The sequence below is a fragment of the Nicotiana tomentosiformis genome, chromosome 10 (assembly GCF_000390325.3).
Source record: "Nicotiana tomentosiformis chromosome 10, ASM39032v3, whole genome shotgun sequence".
NCBI lineage: Eukaryota > Viridiplantae > Streptophyta > Magnoliopsida > Solanales > Solanaceae > Nicotiana > Nicotiana tomentosiformis.
This window is the reverse complement of record NC_090821.1, coordinates 78,008,212-78,031,903: the sequence shown is the minus strand read 5'-3', so window position 1 is coordinate 78,031,903 and position 23,692 is coordinate 78,008,212. Positions and strand designations below refer to the sequence as shown.

The 23,692-nt window shown below is 32.1% G+C and overlaps 3 protein-coding genes across 3 annotated transcripts; 1 reads left to right on the top strand and 2 right to left on the bottom strand.

Moving 5' to 3' along the window:
- Positions 1-4,618: 4,618 nt before the first annotated feature.
- Positions 4,619-6,535, top strand: LOC104113569 (putative fasciclin-like arabinogalactan protein 20). Its single transcript, XM_009623776.4, has 2 exons — positions 4,619-5,745; positions 6,337-6,535. The coding sequence occupies exon 1, from the start codon at positions 4,659-4,661 to the stop codon at positions 5,742-5,744; it is 1,086 nt and encodes a 361-aa protein (XP_009622071.1). The 5' UTR covers positions 4,619-4,658; the 3' UTR covers position 5,745; positions 6,337-6,535.
- Positions 6,536-6,713: 178 nt separating this feature from the next.
- Positions 6,714-8,984, bottom strand: LOC104113570 (pentatricopeptide repeat-containing protein At1g71060, mitochondrial). Its single transcript, XM_009623777.4, has one exon. The coding sequence runs from the start codon at positions 8,755-8,757 to the stop codon at positions 7,195-7,197; it is 1,563 nt and encodes a 520-aa protein (XP_009622072.1). The 5' UTR covers positions 8,758-8,984; the 3' UTR covers positions 6,714-7,194.
- Positions 8,985-15,380: 6,396 nt separating this feature from the next.
- Positions 15,381-19,184, bottom strand: LOC104113571 (beta-glucuronosyltransferase GlcAT14A). Its single transcript, XM_009623778.4, has 4 exons — positions 18,543-19,184; positions 16,577-16,652; positions 16,373-16,488; positions 15,381-16,277 (listed from the first exon to the last, which is right to left on the bottom strand). The coding sequence occupies exons 1-4, from the start codon at positions 19,042-19,044 to the stop codon at positions 15,763-15,765; spliced, it is 1,209 nt and encodes a 402-aa protein (XP_009622073.1). The 5' UTR covers positions 19,045-19,184; the 3' UTR covers positions 15,381-15,762.
- Between the last annotated feature and the right edge of the window lie 4,508 nt (positions 19,185-23,692).

Below are 23,692 nucleotides of genomic sequence, written 5' to 3'. Positions count from 1 at the left end.
TCTCCATTTTGGTTTTCTAATTCGTATGAACATTTTTCGGTGATAGCTGAAACCCTATATGGGCCTTCCCACGTTGAACCTAGCTTCCCCGCGTTAAGCTCCCGGGTGTTTTGAGTTAATTTTCTTAGGACCAAGTCTCCTACTTTGAAATAACAGAGGTTGTCTCTTCGATTATAATACCGCTCCATTCTCTGCTTTTGAGCTACCATTCTTACATGTGCCAAGTCCTTGCATTCATCGAGCAGTTTCAAGTTGACTATCATTGCTTCATTGTTCGATTCTTCATCTGCCTGAAAATATCTCAAGGTGGGTTCACCTACTTCCATTGGGATTAAAACTTATGCACCGTACACGAGGGAAAAAGAGGGTTTCCCTGTGCTTGACTTGGCCGTAGTTCGGTATACCCATAGAACTCCGGGTAATTCTTCGGGCCAGTTACCCTTAGCTGCTTCCAACCTTTTCTTGAGGTTTTGAATAATTACTTTGTTCGTCGACTTTGCTTGACCGTTTGCATTCGGATGATAGGGTGAAGATGTGATCCTCTTTATTTTTAAATCTTGGAGGAACTTTGTAATTTTTGCTCCGATAAACTATGGCCCATTGTCGCATGCTATCTCTTTTGGTATTTCGAACCCGCAAATTATATTTTCCCACAAGAAATCCACCACTTGCTTCCACCCATTTAGAAGGTACAATTGAATTATATTTACTCGTAAAATGGTACAGTTAAATTTATACGTGGTTTCTAGACAAGTGAATTAATTTGATCCTGAAATAATAAAATAATCGAAGAATTGTGCAATACTTAGCCTTAGGATATAGACGAAACAACAGAAACAACAGCTTCGGGAACAAGATTTTCGGGCACAACAACAACGAAATCAAAAAGTAAGAAGATAAGATTGTATTGAGCTTTGTATAGAATGTATAGTATAAGTTTGCCAGAAAATTCGTGTCCTTTACAATAACAACTGAGGTCACTATTTATAGCGATGAAGGAGGTCCTAGGATCATGCCCTTCTTTAATGTCAATTATGAGGGACATTGATGAAGATGTAACGATGAATATAAATGTCAAATTCCATATAACGGGTAATTGCTCTTAATGCCATGAAATATTCTCTATTAAATGCTACCGGGCGAAGAGCATTGACTCTTTCAGGTGACAAATGAAACAGTTGCCTTCGGTCTTTGGCCATTCCCGTCTTGGGTTCTACGTGTCCCCTTTTTTGGACGGCCACTTGTCGTAGCATATTTTACCCCGTGCAAACAGCAGCAACAAGAGTCATTTTAAACACTTCCGCACTCGTACTTCTGCCTTTTGCATAGTCAATTGCCCATTGTAACTCTTCTTCCCAACGCAAACAAGATATGTTGATATTTTTCCTTTGTCAAATCGTCTCTAACTTTTTATATCTTAATATTGTTGTTTTCTATTATTTTGAAAGAATTCAAATCCGAGCTTTGGGTTGCAAAATAGGAGAGACCTTTGCAAGAACAAAACTGATGCTTTTGACTTTTGAACTGGTGGCTGAAGTTATTGAATAAAACTAGTAGTAGTAACCGCGCACGGTCAATAGTAAAAAATATTAATTAATTTAAATTGTGATAAGCTTATTTGAATATATTAGATCGTATTGTTTTAATAAATTTCAATTATTATTTTATTTGTCAATATGATATACTCAATAATAAAATCTCTATTAAATTAAAGGACTTATATAGTCGTTGGATAACTTTTTTGTTCTATATTTTTCTTTGTTCTATTATCCAATATTTAGTATTTTTACATTGTCTATAGACATTTTTATTAGCACGTATTTTGTTTAATATTTTTGTCTACTCGCTTTCTTTTTGTAATATAAGAGAAAATATATATATTTTTTTAATCTTGAAATATTTTTTAAATTTTATTTTGTTGTTGTCAATATTATTATCTGAATTTTAATGAATAAAATTTTTATTAAATTAAAGGGACTTATATAGTCATCGAATAACATTTTTGTTATGTATTTTTATTTATTATATTATTCAATATTTAATATTGTATTGTTAATACAAATTTTTATTAGCATATTATTTTCTTTAATATTTTTTTCTACTACTTTTTTTGTGTAATATAATAGAAGATATATATTTATTAATCCTTAAATATATTTTTTAATTTTAAATTTTATTCTAATGTTCTAAATAATATTGTCTGAATTTTAATTAATAAAATCTCTATTAAATTGAAGAGACTTGTATAGTCATTGAATAACTTTTTTGTTCTATATTTTTCTTTATTATACTAATCCAATATTTAGTATTTTTATATTTTTAATAGAAATTTTTATTAGCATATTACTTTGTTTAATAATTTTGTCTACTACTTTTTTTTGTAATATAATAGAAGATATATATTTTATTAGTCTTGAAATATTTTTTATTTTAAATTTATCTTATTGTTCTCAATAATATTTTATGAATTTTAATAAATACAATCTCTATTAAATTAAAGAGAGTTGTATAATCATTGAATACATTTTTTATTCTGTATTTTTCTTTATTATATTATCCAATATTTAGTATTATTGCATTGATAATAGAAATTTTTATTAGCATGTTACTTTATTTAAAATTTCCGTTTACTACTTTCTTTTTATAATATAATAGAATATATATATTTTATTACTCTTATAATATTTTTTATTTTAAATTTTATCCTATTGTTCTCAATAATATTATTTAAATTTTAATGAATAAAATCTCTATTAAATTAATGAGACTTATATAGGCATCAAATAATAGGCTTGTGCGATATTTTTCTGTATTATATTATCCAATATTTAGTATTATTTCATTGTTAATAGAAGCTTTTATTAGCATATTACTTTATTTAATTTTTTTTATGTTACTTTATTTTTAAAATATAATAGAATATATATATATATTTTATTTTATTCTATTATTCTCAAGATATAATATTTTATGAATAAATAAACTTTTTTATTTTTATAAAGAAATACATAATTAATATAAAAACTCAAACTTGAAACTACTCTCCAATTTAAATGAAAAACTTTTTTTAGTTTTCCTTTTTTTTATTATAAAATAGTTTATTTTATTATTTTATAGATATTTAAATTCAAAAATAATAATCAATAACTAATTATTAACTACTTATGCCATATGAATTTTTTCTAGACTACCACTTGGCTTAAGGAGAAGGATTTTTCCTCTTCTTTTAATATTATCCAATATTTAATATTAATTGCATTGTTAATAGAAACTTTCCTTAGCATATTACTTTATTTAAATTTTTATATGCTACTTTTTTTTATAATATAATAGAATATAACATATTTTATTATTTTTTAGTTTATTCTATTATTCTCAATAATATTTTTCAAAGAAATAATCTTTTTATTTTAAAAAAAAGGTATTTGAAAAAACAAAGAAATTCTAAATTTCTTAGTTTTTTATTAAATGGTAATTTTAGTTTTATTTTAAAATAATTTTAAAACTCCAACTTGAAACTACTCCCCAATTTAAATGGACATTTATTTTTTTAATTTTTGTTTTTTATTATATAATATTTTTATTTTATTATCTTATAGATATTAAAATTCAAAAACAATAACCAATAACTAATTATTAACTACTTATGCTATGTGACTTTGTTCTATGCTGCCACTTGGCTTAAGGAGAAGGCTTTTTCCTCTACTTTTAATAATATATAGATGGGAGCATAAAATTAGAAGAAAATACTTTTAAATGGTTGTGGATATATAAATTTGCCTCAGGAATTTTTGTTTTACCATTTGTTCTTGAAAGTTGTAATGCTATGTGTCTATTGATTTTTAATGCATAATCCAGAAAAATATTACTCAGAAATTTAATATTTTGCCTTCTAAATGCATAATTTACGATTGATTTGCATAAAATTTTGAAAAGACTTTCTTTTCCTTGAAGACTATGAATAAAATTATGACAATTGAAATTTGTGATCTAAAATAAGTTATATAAATACTTGTTTAGCTATAATTTAAGAACGTCAAACTAAAAAAGTAATTTAATAAACCATTCTGTAATTGAAGTCACTTCAGAACTTCATAATTTAATAGACCATTCTATAATTCTCAAAACTAAAGGTAATACTTTTACATGTCTACAAATTTACAACAAATTTTGATTCCTTCAAATGTAGCTTTGCACTAGTGTGGGTTGAAACTTGCTATTGCACATGTGTCATGGTCCTAGGCGGAGCTAGAAGGACGAGGTACTCGTTCTACCGAACCAGTAATTTTAATTTAAGCTTTATATTTATACTAAAAAAATCTATTAAATACATATTAAAATTAAATTAAAACTCAACTATTAACACATAAATAATTATAATGTAGAAAAATATAATAAAAAATTATCGTTAATTCTCGATTAGTATAATATACAAAAGAAACATACAGGTATTAACGAATAGGTGGAAGGTTTATGCAGAAGCTATTCACTCAAATACTTCTATAGACCATTCTGTAATTCTCAAAACTAGAGGTACAAGTTTTATAATTTGACAAACTTACAACTAATTCTGATTCCCACAAAATAACCGCCAAAAAAATCCCCTACATAAACCCACACTCTGCAACAGAAAATGAAAACGAAAACTCAAAACAACAATGGCAGCTTCCTTCAATCCACTCTCTTTCTTCATTATTTTCAGTTCACTTCTCTCATTTTCCACTTCACAAACCACCGCCCCACCACCGCCGCCGCCGCCTCAATCCCTCTTAAACGCCGCCGAAACACTCTCAAACTCCGGTTACGTTTCCATGTCACTCACTCTCGAACTCATCTCCGATACCATCCTCTCACGCGCCACCAAACACTCACTCTCACCTTCCGCCCTTACCATCTTCACTCCACCTGATTCCTCTTTCGTTAACTTCGGTCAGCCCTCTCTCTCTCATCTTCTCCTCCATTTTTCTCCTCTTTCACTTTCTCTCTCTTCACTTCAATCCCTCCCTTTTTTGTCCAAAATCCCTTCTCTATCTCCTTCTAGCTCACTTTACATCACGAGCTTAGCTACTGATCTTCAAATTTCAATAAATAACGTCAAAATCGTCGGGTCTCCGATTTACGACGACGGATATGTCGTCGTTTTTGCAATTGAAGATTTCTTCAGCCAAAATTTCACCCGCCCGACTACAAATCAAAACCCGAATTTCAAATCAAGTCCTCAGTGTATCACATTTGATCCATTTTCTCGGTTTTATGAGGTGTCGTTGATGTTGAAGTCAAAGGGGTACTTAATCATGGCTTCGTTTTTGGAGTTACAGTTAATTGGGTTTTTGAAGATTAATAATGATTCACCGCCGTTAAAGTTAACGGTGTTTGCTCCAATGGATGACGCGATTGTTGGGTACGCAGGGGATTTTTCTGAGTATCAGCAGTTATTTTTGAGGCATTTAGTGCCTTGTGTTTGGTATTGGACTGATTTGAATAATGGAACTGAGATTAAGAATTATGTTAGTGGGTTTAATATGATGATTAAGAAGGTTAATGACGTGGCATTTGTTAATGGAGTGGAAATTACGTATCCGGATTTGTATTATAATGATTGGCTTGTTGTGCATGGGTTGCAGAGTGTGATTCCTTTGCCTGATGAGATTGATGAAGAAATGGGTGAAAATTTTGGTATGGGTGAAAGTAATAATGCGGTAAATTTTGATGTTTCTATGGCTCCTGATCACAGTGAATTTTGAGGTAATGCGGTAATTTCTTTTGAGTTTGTTTGGTGCATTATTTTTTATTAATTGATTCTACTTTTTCAAGATTAGTGTGTGTGTGCGCGCTCATAGCCCCTAATCGCTGTGAATTTTGAGGTAATGTGGTAATTTTTTGTGAGTTTGTTTGGTGCATTGTGTTTGATTGATTTTTGCTTTTTCCAGATTAGTGTGTGTGTATGTTTATGTTAGTGTGTGTATATGTGTGTGTTAGAGTGTGTGTGTGTTTCCATAGCCATTGATCGTAGTGAATTTTGAGGTATAATTAACAAGATGTTGCAATAATTTTGGGAAATTTTATGAATAATTAATCAATTTTTATTTTATTGCCTAAGTTTCATAAAAAATATCTTACTTGTTTCCTTCTAGTAACTTTTTGTAATACTTAGGTAACTATAAATGATTTTTTTATTTACACAAATATAGTTTAGTGACTATCATTGATACGAAAAATAGTTAAATGATCTATTAGTTACAGAAAATTAAATTGTTTGGAACATTGTGTTTGATTGATTCTGCTTTTTTGTGTGTGAATTGATTTTGATATGTTGTTTTTTTTTTAATGATACAGGTTAGGTTGATGGTGGAACTTTAGTTGCTGTGGCATTTGGAAACAGGAAATTATTTTGCTGGTTTTGGTAACAATAGGGTATTTCAATGGTATTAGAGTTTAAGTGATTGAATTGTAGATTCCTAGTCTTTGAGTAGTATAAAATAGTATGAGTAGAACTGAGATATATGTTCAATACCACTGTTGATCTTGAAAATGTTAATTTTCTGCATTGCTAAATATTTGTGGTTCTCTATTTTTCATCTCTGTTTCCTCTATTCCTTAGCAATGGTTTTAAACGGATTAGAATTACTTAATTGGCATTTCTTTCCTCAACATCCTATGTAGGTCAAGACTTTAATTTGAGTTTAGCACCAACTACTGGCGAGGCGCTTAGAGAAGTGTAGAATAACAATATTAAAGAAAAAATATAAAAAAACAATTACTACTATGATTCAATACCAAATAAGTTAGCCTCTATTTGAATCCTCATTAAACATAAAAGAAGTTCATTTTGCAGTTGCCCCATTTCGGCAGCAATTGCGAAAGCCTGTTTGCAGTACCCATAGCCATACGTGCTAGTACTCAATTTCTTTGAAAAGAATTTGATGAAGCGACCTCCAATCAAGAATTGGGGCCTCACAATCACTAGCCAATATGCTTTTCTCTCATGCCTAGGAGGCCGCCCCCTTGGGCTACCAGTAGCTTCGATTGTTGAATTTCGCACAAGTTAGGTTGTGGTTGTATTGGCTGCAAGCGGAGATAAAAGTGAAAATGGACATAATGAGGCACCTTGGATGTTACAAAAAAAAACTCAACCAATTCAATTGTGAAGAATACTAGTGCTTCATTAATATGATATTCCATCTTAAGCTGTCTCTATCCAACTAAGTTGCTTTTCTTTAGTTTCTCAAGTTTCCTCCACAATGCTTTAACAGTATCCTCTTTTCCCTCTTCAAGAAGTGCCTGTTTTAGATTATCAAACAAGGGAAGTGGAGGTCTCATGCCCATGTCAAGCATCTCTTGAAAGTATCTACAGGCATCATCCAATCTATTCTCATGGCAAAAGCTGTTAATCAATGTCGAAAACATATGCATTCCGGGAAGAACTCCCCTAGCTTTCATCTGATCCCAGACTCGAAGAGCCATATCTGTCCGGTCCTCGTTGCAGAACATCCTCACCATAATCTCGTATGTACTCACAGTCGGTTCACACCTAGGATCATTGCTCATTTTCTGAAACACCGAATAAGCTTCATTCGTTCTTTTGGCTTTTATAAGATGGTGAAGAATAATGTCATATGTTCTGGAATTCGGACCAATCTTACATCTCCTCATCTCATCGACTAACTTATATGCATCATCCATACGCATAGACCAGCAATAAGCTCCCACCATTGCGTTAAATGTGAATACCTCAAGATCAAAACCACTACCCTTATACAGCTCAAAATACTTAAGAGCCTCGACCAACCTTTTCTCCGATCCCAAACCATTTATCAACGTGCAATACACATGAGGCGTTACCCTAATCTTCTTCCTTTCCATTTCGCGTAACAACTCAATCGCCTCATCATACTTCTTAACCTTGCAATGAGCATGGATCATGATTCCATAGCTCACAACATCAGGCTCAATATCATCAGCCTTCATCTCCTGATAAACTTCATTTAGCCTCAACAAATTCTTCTCTCCACCCCACCCTTCTAACAATATAGTATAAGACTTAATATTAGGCTTAAATTTCCCATTATTCTTCCATTTATCAAACACTTCTTGTGCTTTCCCAACATTCCTAGACTTGCTCAATGTATCAAGCAATCTATTAAAATCTTGCAACTCAACAACCAATCCATATTTCTCCATCCTCTCAAATGCCTCGATAGCTTCTTTAACCTTCCTAGCACGAGCATATCTTCGTGAAATAAGTGCAAATGCCTCTTTACACAACAACCCTTTCTTCTTCAACTCATCAACCAAAATCCAAACCATTTTAAACTGTTTGATCTTTCCTAGAGCTTCAATCAACCCATGATAACTCTCTGAAGTATGCACGAAACCGTTCTGTTTCTCAGCCCAACGGAAAAAAGACAATGCTAAAACCCCAGAATTGCTGAGCTTCTTTACAACCTCATCAACTAATAAAGGATTCACATTTCCTGAAACAGAACTCAAAGCATCAGCTACACCTTTCGTCGAACAGGTGGTGTTCAATAAAATTTTGCAGATTCTTTCTGCTTCTTGTGTAATTAGTGCATTTTTGGGATTTGAGTTTTGGTTATTATCATTAGAAGAGGCATGGTTATTCACTGAATTGTAATGAATTTGAAAAAATGGCAATAATTTGTGAATTGGGTTTCCATTTTTTATGGGTTTTGTGGGGTTGTGAAGTGTAGGAAATAGGGTTTTAGGTATGCGGCTGAGGGATCGATGAAGACTCATTTTTGGGGATGAATTTTGAGTGAAGAAATCGAATTCTAGAGCGTTTGGCCGGAGTAAGCGGAAATGAATAATAAGGTCTCCTGAAAAAAAGATTGTAAATTATAACAGGATTATACCCCGTGCAAAAATAGTCTAACTTTAACAAATTAATATCTCTAAACCTTTTTATAAGTCACTCTATGTCGAAAAATTATAGATAAAGAGATAAAAATTTGTAACAGAAAATTCATACTGTAACAAATAAGTAAGTCCAAAAGAGGAAATAAGAATGGAGAAAAATTGAAACATGTCTATTATTAGCCTTGGACTGCATGTGTACATGTTTTGAATAGTTAGGGGGAGTATTAGTTCTCTAGAGTACACATAAAGGATGATTTTGATTCAACGCTGAAACTTAAGGGACTATTTTGGACCTTTCTCCGATTTATTTCATTCACAACAAATAAATCGGATTCATCTATAAGTCTTGTTCGAGGAATGCAATTATAAGTACCATTCAATTATTGCGATTTATAAGTCTGCATTCTCTTAATGCGATTTATAGTCCGAACAACTTCTTCTCCCTTTACAGACTCTTCTCCTCCCTCTTCCGCAACCTCAAACACTGTTCCTCCGCCTCGCCGACGTCGGTGATGGAGCTGGCTCGGCTCGCCGTTTGGCGGTGATCATGGTTCTATTCAAAGGACTTTGATCCAAACTGTGAGTTAACAGATTCAATTTATATTTAAAAACTATTTAAGATATCCCGCACTAATATGGTTTCTAAGACTCTAGCAAGTAACTTACAACGGAAGGTATTCTAGCCAACAAGGCCGACACTTTGGATCTTGTTTGGACGAAACGGAAGATACTGTCAATAAATAGAAGTACATTTTATTCATTAACACCTCGAAAATAGTTCTTCATAGTTATGGCAGTCAAACCAGCTCTGATACGAGCTCCTCGCGGCCATTAACTTACTACAATAGTTCTTTCACATATTAATATTGCTGGAATTGTAATTGATGCGGTTTTGGTACAATATTATTAAATGCATTACCCAAAGTATCTTACCTTAATTAACTTGTGTTAGGAACGAATTTCAGAGGGAAAAAGAGAGACAATATCAGCTCATGATGCCAGTATAAGAACTTTTAATTAAGATATCTCATACTAATATGATCCGGTGTCTATGAACTATGATTGTTGTGTCTTATTGTAAACTCAACCAAAATTGTTGTATTTTCTTGAATATCTTTATCTTGTCTGATAACCAATATGATTCTAAGGGCAAAAGCATGTCATATTTATTTCAACTTGAATTACCCAAAGCTTTATTATGTTTTTTTTGCTATGAGTGTGATCTGAGGATTTACAGTACTGCCAAAGAAAGTGCTTGTATAATTATCAGTAAGTTAATCTTTACTGGAAACCTATTTGGCAGTAGAGAAGGAAAAAGGGTATGGTCTAATAGCCAATGAAGTCGATTGAGAATTATGAAGTTTCAGGTTTAAATCCCAACAAAAACAAAAATATTAAGTGATTTTTTCTCATCTGTCCAAGCGTTGGTGGACAAAATTACCATGTAGCAGGTACCTCGTGCAATTATTCAAAGTATACCAGATAATAAGTACCTCGTACAATCAATCGAGGTACGCGTATACGGCGCGTACACCACGTTTATTTGTTAGCTTATTAAGTAGTCAGAGGAGGTAAAAAGATCCAAATTCCATTAATCCTGAAACTCGAAATCCAAGATCGGTAGGAATGGACACGGTTGTCCTTTTGTTTTTGTTTTTTTCCTTCTGAGAAAAGAAAAAAGTTTTGTTGTTGGGTTAAACAAAAAAAAATTCTCTTGTTTGGAATTGGAGTCGAGAGAGCAATTGTGCCTTTTGGGTTAAACAAGAAAATATTTTCTCTTGTTTGGACGAGACAAAACACATTACATTAATACCATAAACATCACATAAAAAAATTGAACAGATTAATCTTTTTTTAAAAAAATTAATGAAAGTCATATAAAATCTGTATTTGTTAAGATTGCTGATTTGACATAATTGAGGTGAGGTGTAAATCAAGCTTTGTTCCTACAAACAAATGTAGAGTTGAGAAAAGTAGACCTTGTCCACTATACATATATACGCATAATAAAAAACCCAAAAAAAGAAGGAAAAATGGCCAAATATACTCATTCATCTACTCTCATATATTGTTTACATTTAACCTACGTTATACTATCATGCCAAATGAATCTCTACTCAGAGGCGTATCCAAGATTTTAAGAACATGGGTGCACCATTTTTCGGCTTGGTGAGAAATATATCCATTTTAATCTTATGGATCGTCCCTTCAAAATTAAATATTCACACTTCTATTTAATCTATCTTAATTCAAATAAATTGTTAAATTCAAATCAATCATATTAGAGCATGTCAGTCAACAGATAAAGAAGATAGCACAATAATTAGGCATTTGTAGTTCTGTACATGTATGTTTGACACTTTAATTGTGTTTGAATTTGAGCAAGTTATTCAATAAAGTTGCAGAGAGAGAATTAAAATACAGAGCAAGGAGAGAGTAGTTAGATACCTAAGACTGAGAATTTTACAAGAACGTGATCGTGGAGAAGAAATGTTGCTTCTTGAAGAATCCATTCACAAAGGCTAGAGCCGATAGAGAGAGAGTTGAGAGGGAGACAGACTCTGAAGTTTGCTTTTAGGAATTAGGAATTTGATATATTAGTATATACCCAAATTCCTTCTAAAAACGTGGGTCATGTTTTTAGTCAAAAGAAACTTTAAAAAAAAACTTAATACAGAAAATGAGGGGGAGAGAGACTAGACTGTGAAGTTTGCTTTTTAGGAATAGGGATTTGATATATTAGTATATACCTAAATTCCTCCTAAAATATGGGCATGTTTTTAGCCAAAAGAAACTTTTAAAAGAAAAAATAACTTAATATAGAAAAGATGAAGGGACAGAGGATCGAACCATAAACCTCGGGGTACACAGGGGCACCAACTTACCAATACACCAAGGTAGTCAATTGAGCATCGGTGATAACAAACATATCTATACATATCTATACATAGCCTAGGGAGGGGAGCATGAGTGCATGTACCCCACCCCCTCCACGTAAATCCGCCTCTGCCTCTATTGTTATACTTTCAATCAACAAACTTTTTAAAATACCCCTTGATCTGTTAAGTAATCCAAAATCTCCCAAATTCTTTTTATTTAAATCACTTATTGTTCTTCTTGCTCCATTATTTTCAAAAAGTACTATTGATGTGAATGCTAAAGTTACTAGACTATACAAATTATTCATAATTTTTGTAATTAACAATGCACCCATTTCTCTTCTTGTAATAAATAAAATTGGTTTAGAATTTTATGTATTTTTTAATTATATACACACTGTAAAATTTAGTGGGTCTATTTATTGTGTTTTATATGCAGTTGATCATCATATATGTACATGTATATTCAAATATATTTTGTTATTGCCTGGTTAGTATAGAGTTCGATCGACTAACTTAAGAGTGTACAATGTGTATGCATTTAATTAAAGCAAAATTGAATTAGACAATGTAAAGTCTCCGATGAACTTCAACTTCAATTACTAATACTTACAAAGTCTCCATACATTTGGTGCAACGAATTCATTAAAATTGGAATGTTGTAAATACTTTTAGAATTTAGAAAAACTATCCAATTTAAATTTTTTAATTTACTATACTTTGTTTATTCGGTTGTATTATTTAATATTTTTTTCTCTTATTTTTTTCTCTAATTCAGAAAGCATGTAAATGCCAATTATTTCAAAAATATTGGACCAAGAAGAGCAACAAGTGATTTAAATAAAAGAAATTGGGAGATTTTGGATTACTTAACACATCAAGGGGCATTTTTAAAAGTTTGCTGATTGTAAGGATAAATTTGGCCCGATAATATAACGGTAGGGGTAATTTGGCCCGATAGTATAACGGAGGTTAAATATTAATAATACATGAAAGTAGATGAGTATATTTGATCTTTTCTCAAAAAAAGAAATAAGAACCGTTGTTCGCTTTTTAGTTTTGTCTTTATTCTTCATTCACTCACTTTTTCATCGATTCAAATAAAATTACGGTTAATCAAATAACAATTGATTAAATCAGTGGCATATAAATCGCATTTGGACTGCATGTGCACCTATTTTGAATAGTTAGTGGACTATTAATATTCTATGTAAAATATAAATGATGAATTTGATCCAATGCTGAAACTTGAAGGACTATTTAGGATCTTTTGCTGTATAAGTCGCGGTTGGTAATTGCAACTTATAAGTCTCATTCAGTAATATTATTTGTAAGTAGTATGCAGAAAAAGTGATTTATATGTCTTATCTCATTAAATGTAACTAATGTTTTTTCTCTTATTTTATTTTGGTTTCTACTTCTGCTTATTTTTGTGAGACATGTAAAAACTTTTCCAGGTGCCATGGTGAGAGGGGCGGATCTAGCATAATAACTACAGGTTCTCGTGAACACGATAGCTTTTGTCTAAATCCTGTATTTGTATTGAAAATCCTATTAAATGTATAAGAATATTTAGCTTGAACTTAATGCGTTAATTCAATTATTATTATATATTAACTTGAGATTTTTTTAGGAACACATAAACTTAAAATTCTGGATCCATCTCTCACCATACAAAAATCCCAACCTAGTAGGATTAGCATAATCTGTATTTTCTTAAACTTTAAAAGCAGCGAGAACGCAAGGTTAATTTTTCAAATGGTCACTTATCTTATGATTATTTTAACAATCATAAGTTCCTAGTTCAAATGAAATAAAAGAAAATGAAGAAAATGAATGGTACTATTATGAAAAAGGTACTCAATTATTTTGGACTTCAAGTCAAGCAGAATGTTTAGTTATATGAATTTGACTATATTAAGTCAGGCCATTAGTTCCTCTTGGTCAAGCTTCTTTTGATGCAAAAGGATTTTTTTCTAAAATTAAGATGTTTAGCCAAACTTTTAAAAGGAAAAAAAAATACTTTTGAAAGGAAAAAAATGATTTTGACGAGAAGCAAAATCAGTTTTGGAAGAGCAGAAAATAGTAGCTTCTCTTTAAAAGCACTTTTGAGAAAAATACACTTAAAAACAGTTTTTTAAAGTTTGGCCAAACATTAATTGATGTTCAGAAGTGTTTTTCAAATTAATTAGTCAAACACAAATAGCTTCTCACCAAAAGTACTTTTGAGAAAAAACACTTTTTTAAAAAAAAAACTGATTTTTGCAGGGTGACCAATGTAGCTAACCTTCTTAAAGACAAGCAACCCTTTTTAAATTTTGGAGAATAATAATGGAAGAACAAGTTTCATATTGGATAAGGGGACTTTGTACCAACCTCTTTAAATGTGTCAGCAAACAACAGCTGCCGAAGATGTGAAGGAATTTCATTCACTCCATTAGATCAATTTGAATTTGTGCAAACCAGTTATTTGTCCTTTTACTCACATGGTAATTTTGTGAGCTCAGATGATTGTGTTACGGTTGTTCTTGTTGGTATTTTTTCTGATGAAGAGAGTGTAATGGGGCGAACAATGACGTATTTTGATGGAAACTGTTGGTGAAGAGAATGGAGAGGAAGTGAAAAAGACAAAAGATAATGTAGTCCTGAACTTAGAGTTACAAGTTAAAAAGTTAAGAGCATGCAGTCCTAAACTTAGACTTACAAGCTCAAAAACTAAGGACAGGAGGTCCTTAACTTAGACTTACAAGCTCATAAATTAAGGACAACTAGTCCTGAACTTACAGTAACAAGCTCATAATTTAAGGACACTTGGTCCTGAACTTAGAGTTGGAAGTTCAAAAATTAAGGACACTTGGTCCTTAACTTAGAGTTACAAGCACAAAAATTAAGGACAGGTAGTCCTTAACTTAGAGTTACAAGCATAAAACTTAAGGACAAGTAGTCCTGAACTTCGAGTTCCAAGTTCAAAAGTTAAGGACATGTAGTCCTGGACTTAGAGTTACAAGTTCAAAAGTTAAGGACAGGTAGTCCTAAACTTAGACTTACAAGCTCATAAATTAAGGACAGCTAGTCCTGAACTTACAGTAACAAGCTCATAAGTTAAGGACACTTGGTCCTGAACTTTATGAGCAGAAGGGTATTTTCGTCCGGGCGGGTAAAAATTTATTAAAACAGTGGCTAAAGACTAAAGATATTTTAAATAGTGGCTTAAAAGTAAATACATGTCTTATTACTGGCTAACTGTGCACTTCCCCCCAAACTACAAGGACCCCCGAAGAAATCTAGCATTCAAATTCCAGTGGAAATATGTTACATGATTTCTTCCTATCTGTCTAAGCCTTGGTAGATAATCTCCGTTGTACCTGTAGTTGTATCAATCTATCGTTGATAGCTTATAAAACTTTAAAAACCAATCCGTATCTGGTAATGTTTACTTCACTATCCAAACGCATAAAAAACTTCTCTCAATCACAAAAAAGCAGATACATACAACAGGAGAAAAGAAGCCGAAACAATCGCTCGAAGATCCAAAACTAGTTGCTTAAATAGCATTTTACCAGACTTCTATAGAACAAAGCATAGCTACCAACCTGAAAACAACGAAAATGTACGATAACTTGGTTCACATAAACCTCAATGGATCTAATTAGACTGCATATAACACAATGTCAAGTAATGATAAAACCTCAAACGGCGTACATGTATTAGAATCATTAATGCCTTAAAAAATGAAAACTATAGATTTGGTACAGTGGGAGATTCCTCTTATTGCGCTGGGAGACCGTATATGGAGGCTCTGCAACTAATTCGTATGAAGGCCACAGCCCAATGTCAATGCTTCTTCAACTTGCAATCTCAAAGTGAACACTAAAGAAGCCGATAACTAGAACAAATCTCCCTAAAAGAATGTCGACCAAAAATGCATCTAAGCTGGAAGTACGCAAACCTGGTGATCAATTCAGAGCCACTAGAGATAATGGACATTCAAGTCGTACTTTGCTCGTCATCTACATTGATTTGATTGTGAGCTCAAATCTTGAAGCAGTCTTTGTACAGAATCCCCTAAGTTTTTCACTTGAGGTCCAGGCTTCAAAACGTTGACATCACCCCATCGCGAACAAGGATCCATCCTCCAACTCTTTCGACCCGTGCACCATGCGCCTGGGGTGACTCTATTATGGCTACGTTTAAGGATATTCTGATCAATCATGTCAAGTACCGTCTCGTCTTTATTAAACTGTCTAGCAAATGCAGCTCCACTTTGCGCCATAAGATCGTAATCTGAAGTGTTAAGGAAGAGGGGCTCCATCTTAGGGGGATTATCCCACACCATATATCTCATGTCACTATTAACTGTTGTATTCTTAAACTCCGGTGAATTGCAAACAACAGAATGGAAATAGACTTCTTGAGACAATACTGCATTGGTAAAATACATAAGAAGGGTTCTTGGAAGGTTGTCCCATCCAAAAACACAGAACTCGAGGAATGGTCGGCTCAAGATAACCCAAGGAGAGCCTGTAATTGAATAAAAAAATATATCGGTTAGTAATCAATTCAAAAATAAATATGAAATCTATAAATCCATCAGATAGTAATATGAAGAACTCTACCAGTAAAAACTTGGAAAGCCTCAGGCATCGGCCGCTTTTCGGTCGCATAAAAAATTTGCGTCTTCCGTGCTAGGTAAAGCCCTGGATCAACTACAATGGGCTTTATACGTTGACCCCTACAATTCCATTAAACAAAAAAAATTATTCAAGTTTCTGGACATATATATGGTAATAAAAAAAAATTGAAAACAAGATTTTGCCTACTCTTTCCATCCAAGGTCGCTGGTGTGATCAATGAAATTTAGGTCTCTACTAACTGATGAGAGGACATGAGATAAGTCTGAAAGCAGAGCAGAAACAATGCCGCAGTCAGAAAAAATGAGCAAGGATGTCAATTAACAGATATTATGCAATCATTATGAAGGCAAGCAGGAGCTAGTATCAAAATTTGTAAACTAGGCAAATTTTCGATTAAACATAGAACTAGAGGTCAATCCTTATTGTTCAGCATATATCAGCAGACTATAATGGTCATTTAATTAAGCACAGTTGCATGTCCTTTCTTCCTAAAACCCCCATTCAAAACTTGTTACTAAAAGACATTATACAATTTTTTAAACGTATTCTACACCCTACTATCCTCCACGACCATCCCATCCCACCAAAAACGAGGAATTACTCCCTCCGTTTCAAAAAGAATGACACATTTCTATATTTGGAAACAATTTAACTTTAGATTTTTCATTTTACCCTTAATTAGAAGCTTTATAGCCATATGACCTAACAAAGCTTTTACCTTTAAGCTTTTAGGACCACAAATTTCTAGACTTTTTTCTTAAACTCCGCTCCGAGTCGGACAACGTCACACAAACTGAAATGGAAGGAGTATTATTTTATCCCCTTCTCATCCAAATAGTTCAGGAAAATTTCAGGAATACTAATTTTATCCCCTTTTCTTTGAATCAATAGATCAATCAACTGAGCCTCAATCTCAAACATAGTTGGGAATATTCAACTGGGCTTGATTCCTGTTTGCGAAAGTTATGACTTTCTTTTCAGCTATTACACAAACTCAATGAACCATTAGCAAGAACCAATCCAACTAGTGTTATGTACTTGGCAGGTCTTTTGACAATTGAATTATGATCATAAAAATAAAGCGACTGTAAGAACTTATGTCTAATAATTATTTGGCAAATAACTTTTCTGCGCATGCCTTCTACAATTAGGTGCATTGCAGATATTTAAATTAACACGACTGACAAAAACGAAATTTCCATCACAAGGAATAGGCCTACCACCAACTTTTAGCAAAAAAGCAGGACATATAGATTTTTACATCCTTCGTGCACCCAAGAGCTAGGGAAAGAAAACGATTGATAGCTCTAATATAAAGATAATAGTCAGCAAAAAAGGTCAAAATGACACATGAATCTTGCTGCAAATGAACTGGTTTTTCAGAAATTTATTCAGATTATTGATCAATCAATTATCGTGTCATCTTGTTTTGAGTGAAAGCAACTTGCCAACATCCTATTAGAGGAGCAGAACTACAAGCAGGACAGAAAATTAAACCATCAGATATCACAACAACGAGAACTGTCATATAATTACACGGACACTAATTAATGGATCTTTTTCTGACTTTAGTCACCACTCATATACCAGAAAAACACAATGTTCCATGTTGAATGAGCTTGATCCAGAAAGTTAACCCCAAACCTAAAATACACTTAGAGACAAAATTCACTACTGGACACTACTCCAGTTGGCAACATAATATAAGTCAATAATACAACAAAGTGAGATCCAAAATTCAAAATCTCTATCTTCACACACAGCTCATATCTGAACAAAAACAACAACAACAACAACCCGGTTGAATCCCACAAGTGGGGTCTAGGGAGGGTAGTGTGTACGCAGACCTTATCCCTACACTGAGGTTGTTTCCGATAGACCCACGGCTCAAGAAAGAGAAAAGACAGCTCATATCTGAACCTTAAATAAAAATTCAAACCCCAAAAACAGCTCCTATCTGGAAACTTAACTCATCCATAGAGACAAAAAAATTGGAACTTTAAGCAAAACTATAAGTCTCAAAATTCAAAAACCCGCTAATCTTTTCAGCAATTATGAGCTTCTACTTTATCAATTAGTCAAAAATAAACTCAATTATGAACAAAACAATAACCAATTAAGCTGGAACAAAAACTGAAATAGCTATACATACCATCTTGAGTAATCAAAGGATAATCAGAGGCACTTAGATTAACAAACCAATCCCATCCACCATCCATCTTCAACAAAATCGCGACCGCCCTAAGCATTGCTGCTATATTAGTTGAACCCATATAAGTAACTGGATCAGGCTTTCCAACTACATCTACATTCCCAAAAGCCTGAATTACAGGCACAGATTTCACTAACATCCCGAGCTTTTGCCTTTCCTCTTCACTCCCATCTACACCAATGTGCAACAAGTACCTATTCCTAGGGTGATACACAGCTAACAAAAGCCTAAAAATCCTATCACTATCATCTCTTCCACCTGAAATGTAGTATCCAAAGGCCGGGGGATGACCCGGCCCGTGATGCACAGGAGTAGCAAATCTCCTGTGTAATGAAAATGCATAGTAAGATGAGCTAAAACCTGAAATTGAAGACAAGAATATGAGAAATGATACAAAGGCTGCACAAAACAGTGCATATAGCCATTTTTTCTCAGCTCCCATCTTATAGCATGGGGAAAAAAATTTGGAAAATTTTCAAGATTGAAACTTTTTCCAAAATTCTGATCTGGGGTTGGATTCTTTTTGTGGAAAAAATGATTTCTTGGTATTGTTGGGCTTAAGAATCTTTAGCTAAAAATGGGTTTTTTTGAGATCCCCTTCAGAAATACTAATAAATTTCCTCAAAATCAAGAATTTTATCTCAAAAAAATGAGTTTTTGAGATCTTTGATACAGTGAAAATAATTCACTTAAATCAAGAAACTCTTCTGACAAATTCCCTTTCAAAATGGTATATATCATGGAAAAAAATATTCAGAGAGTATTTTTCTCATATGGGAAAACCTGGAAATTTTCCTGATTTAGGATTAGGGTTTGAAGCAGGTGGGTATATAAGTTTAAAAAGAAGATGAGAAACAAAGAAAAGAGTAAGATCAGAAATGGAAGCAAAGTTTCTTCTTTTTATTTTTTCACGAAATAGATATGGAAACTAATATTATTCCTATTTTGATCTACTTAACTATACAAATAAAAATAGTACTAGTAGTACTATTTGTAATAGAGGATTTGATTTTATTACTCGCAGATAAGAGCGTGGGAACACGGTAAGGAGGGTTGGATAGAGCTGTGTTAATGACGTGCTTAGTTAGCGCGTGGGGGTGTGATGAATCTGAGACATATTCTATTATTGTCACAGTTGAATTTATTCATCTGCTTTTGTTGTCTTGGTTTTTGTTAGAACTTTGGGAGTTTGGAGAGCTTAAAATAAACTTTTTATTTTTTTTTACTAAATTGGAATTCTCCGTGCCTAACATAGATATTTGAAAATAAGTTATCTCATAATTAATTATTTTGGAATTAATTATTCTACTTTCTCATAAAAATAAAAAAATATTATAATTTCGAAATATATAATACCGAAATTAGTTATATCATAATTTTATTTCAATCAAAATATGGGATAAATTCATCCCAAATCTATTTTCGAGATTAATTATCTCTTATCGGCCGTAACAAACAAGCCCTTCCAATTCGAATAGATGATTTCTTGATACAGAATATCTTGCCCCTTTAGTTGCCTTGGCAGGTTTGCTTGGTCTCTGATTAGTGAGTTCTGAATATCAAATGCTTAAATTAAAAAAATAAAATAAAAATTGATTGTTCCCCCTTTTTCTTTTTTGGTAAACACCATTATCTAAAAGAGGAATAGTGAGAAATTTAGAAATTTTACAAATGATACTATTCTTTTACTACTCCCTCCGTCTCATATTAATAATCGTGGTTACTAGAAATAGTTGTATCAAATTATTTGTCGCTTTAGAAGTTCAAGACAAAATTGATTATCTTTTTCCTTTTTATCCTTAGTAATTATTCTTGAAAACTACAAATACCTAGCATTGTTCAAATAGCAATAAAGAAAAATTAAATATTAAGACATGAATAAGGGTAAAGTAGTCAAATCCTCATCATAATTAACTTTCTATTATTAACACAGACAAGTGTCGTTTGTGAATTGTATACAGTTATATCAAATGTAATCCAATTAATTTTTAGCATTTATACTTTAAGATCGAATTGCTTTTCCTAGACTTATGTGTTTGTATTTGGTATGGCATAAGTTATTGTTTTGATAAATATTTTTAAAGATTATTTATTTATTAAAAAGAATTTCTAGAAAATGCATATCGGTGTACAACATGGTGTCAAAAGCATATGTAGAAAACTTGGGTTTGTATTATCATGATGAGATGATCGCACAAGGTATAACAACTTTTCACTGTTTAGTACGAAAAATATTTTTTCTAAAACTAATTTTTTGTAATTAAATAACAAAAAATTACGATTAAATTTTCCATCATAACGAAACACATATAATATATATTTCATTTTTTCCTCGACGATATTCATTATTTTCGTAAATTTACGAGTCAAAAATGTTCTACGGTTCTTATTAAATCGTCAAGATTCTTAATTAACTTGGGCCAAATACATAGACAGCCCATTAAATTTGGCCAAATTTTTTATTTTTGTACTCTAACTCATTTTTGTTCTATTTTGGCCCTCCAAACCCATTTTTTATGTTTCATTTTAACACAAAAGCTAACTAGATTCAGAGTGTGAGTTGTCTCACCCTGTAGGCGCGCGAGAGAGATTTTTTTGGGCAAATTTCCTTCTCCAACCCATTGAACTTGGCTCTAATTTTTTATTTTGGCACTCTATATCAACCTTGTTCCATTTTGGCCATCCAACTCTATTTCTTATGTTTCATTTTAATACGAAAGCTGACTAGTCACATAGTGTGGATTGGCTTACATGGTAGACGCGTGAAACAGATTGTTTATGGCAAAATTCCTTCTCCAACAGTAATAAAATAACAGTTGTCCCATTTTTAATCTCCCAACGTCCTTCCCCCATATTTCATCTTCATTATTTCCTTCCCTATTTACTGTTTATATGAAAACCGACCGATTTCAGTCGGTTTCTTAAAAAATAATTTTTGCTGGACACTAAAAGAGTTTTCTATATTTTTGCGCAAAAAACAACGATCGAAGTTGGTCGGTTTCGTAAAAAAAAATTAAAAAATAAAATATTTTGAAATAAATTTTATTTTTTGTGAAACGTGTATGCATGCATGTCCTGAAATATCCACAAATTTCATAAACTATCGAACCGCTAAATTTTCGAAATCGCGAACTTTCGAACCTGTAATGGAACAAAGTTGAGATAGAGTGCCAAAATGAAACATAAGAAATAGAGTTGGAGGGCCAAAATAGAACAAGGTTGAGATAGAGTGCTAAAATGAAACATAAGAAATAGAGTTGGAGGGCCAAAATGGAACAAGGTTGAGATAGAGTGCCAAAATAAAAAATGGAGCCAAGTTCAATGAGTTGTCTATGTATTTGGCCAAGCAAGTATGTATACGCGCTGCATTTTTACGTCGGATAAAAGTTTTTGTGTTAAAGTGAAACATAAGAAATGGAGTTGGAGGGCCCAAATGAAACAAAATTGAGTTAGAGCGTCAAAATGAAAAATTTGACCAATTTTAATGGTTTGTCTATGTATTTTGCCATTAACTTGTAACATGAATGGATGAACTAACATAATTATTGACTAATTAAATAGTTAATCTTCTCTAGTGGTACCATGTGCCTAATTTTAGCCCCCCCCCCCCCCCCCAATAACTTCAAGTTAGGTTTACGAAAAGAATGGGATTTATGTTCCTAGCATTGTACAAATTTCCAATATTATATACAGTTATATTTACTGAAGCGAATATTTTTAGAATTCGTGAAGTTTAAGAAATGTGGGAGTTATTATTAATTAATTGAGGAAGTCAAAGAGGCATTTGCTTGAACAATTTCACAATCATAGTTTGCCAAAAAAAAATAAAAAATTAGAGTGTTTATGTAACTCTGTTTAAGCTGTTTTTATAAATTAAAAAAATTTAATCTTTTGACATTTTCAAACTTAATTTTAAAAATCTTTCAATAATTAATTTACAAAAGTTCAAAAAAGTGAAAACAAACAAATTATAAAATAATGAAAAATAGGTAAAAAGTAGAAAGAGGATAAAGAAACCGATCGAGTTGATATTATTATAAATTAGTTTTTGGCTGAAGTAAAGTTTTGGATTGCCTTTGCCATATTTCGAAAAAGTAAAGACAATAAATGTAAGGCTTTGACTAACGAAGGGATTACCTAACAATATGGGAAAAAATTGAAGTCTAACACCAAATTGTCAAAAGTTAGGAAGAAAAAGAAAAGAAAGAGTTCCTTGGTATATGAGCATCTCCTTTATGTTTTCTTTTATTTACTCGTCTCTTATAAAAATGAGTAGTATTTGAAATAAAATTTTCATATGTAAAAAATTATGAATTAACTTAGTCCATTTCTCGTGTGGTCACTGAACTAATAGAAATTGTCTATGAAAGTCATTTTATTTTGTTTTGTAACTGAAAAATCATTATATTTTGCACATTGTAACTCAAAAGTCACTCAGCACTTTTAGGGCATTATTAAATATTATTTTCATATTTCTTTTCAGCCCATCCATTTAAAAAATTAAAAACTCATTTTAATCATGACTCGGTCGTTCCATGATCCGACCCATTTTCTCTTATTTCTGTTATAAAAAACGTAAATATTACTTTGCTAAAGTGTACTATATAGGTTCTCAATATACTTATATTGAATGTGTACATTGGTTTAAGCAAAGTATTAAATAGAGAATAAGAAATTAATCTTAACAAATTAGAGGAGTTAAATTTGAAAGTGAAACAAGAAAATTAGCAGTGTTGAAGTGGAAGAAAATAAAAAAGAGGAAGTAAAATGAAAAAAAGTTATTTATGCTTGAAATTTTGATTGAGAAATATTAATATAAGAGTTAATTAAAAGACAATATCCTCGATGTTTTAGAACAAGAACGCGCATTACTTATAGTAAATATAATGTTACTAGAAGTCCATTTCTAGTCGAACTGATTTAATATTTTGCTTAAACCAGTATGTTGAAAATCAAGATAATTAACAACAAAGTAATATTTACGTTTTTTGTAACAAAAATAAGAGAAAATGGATCGGGTCAAATAGTGGGTTCAGTCACTGTTTAAATGAGTATTTTTCTTTTATTGTTTAAATGATTGAGTTAAAAAA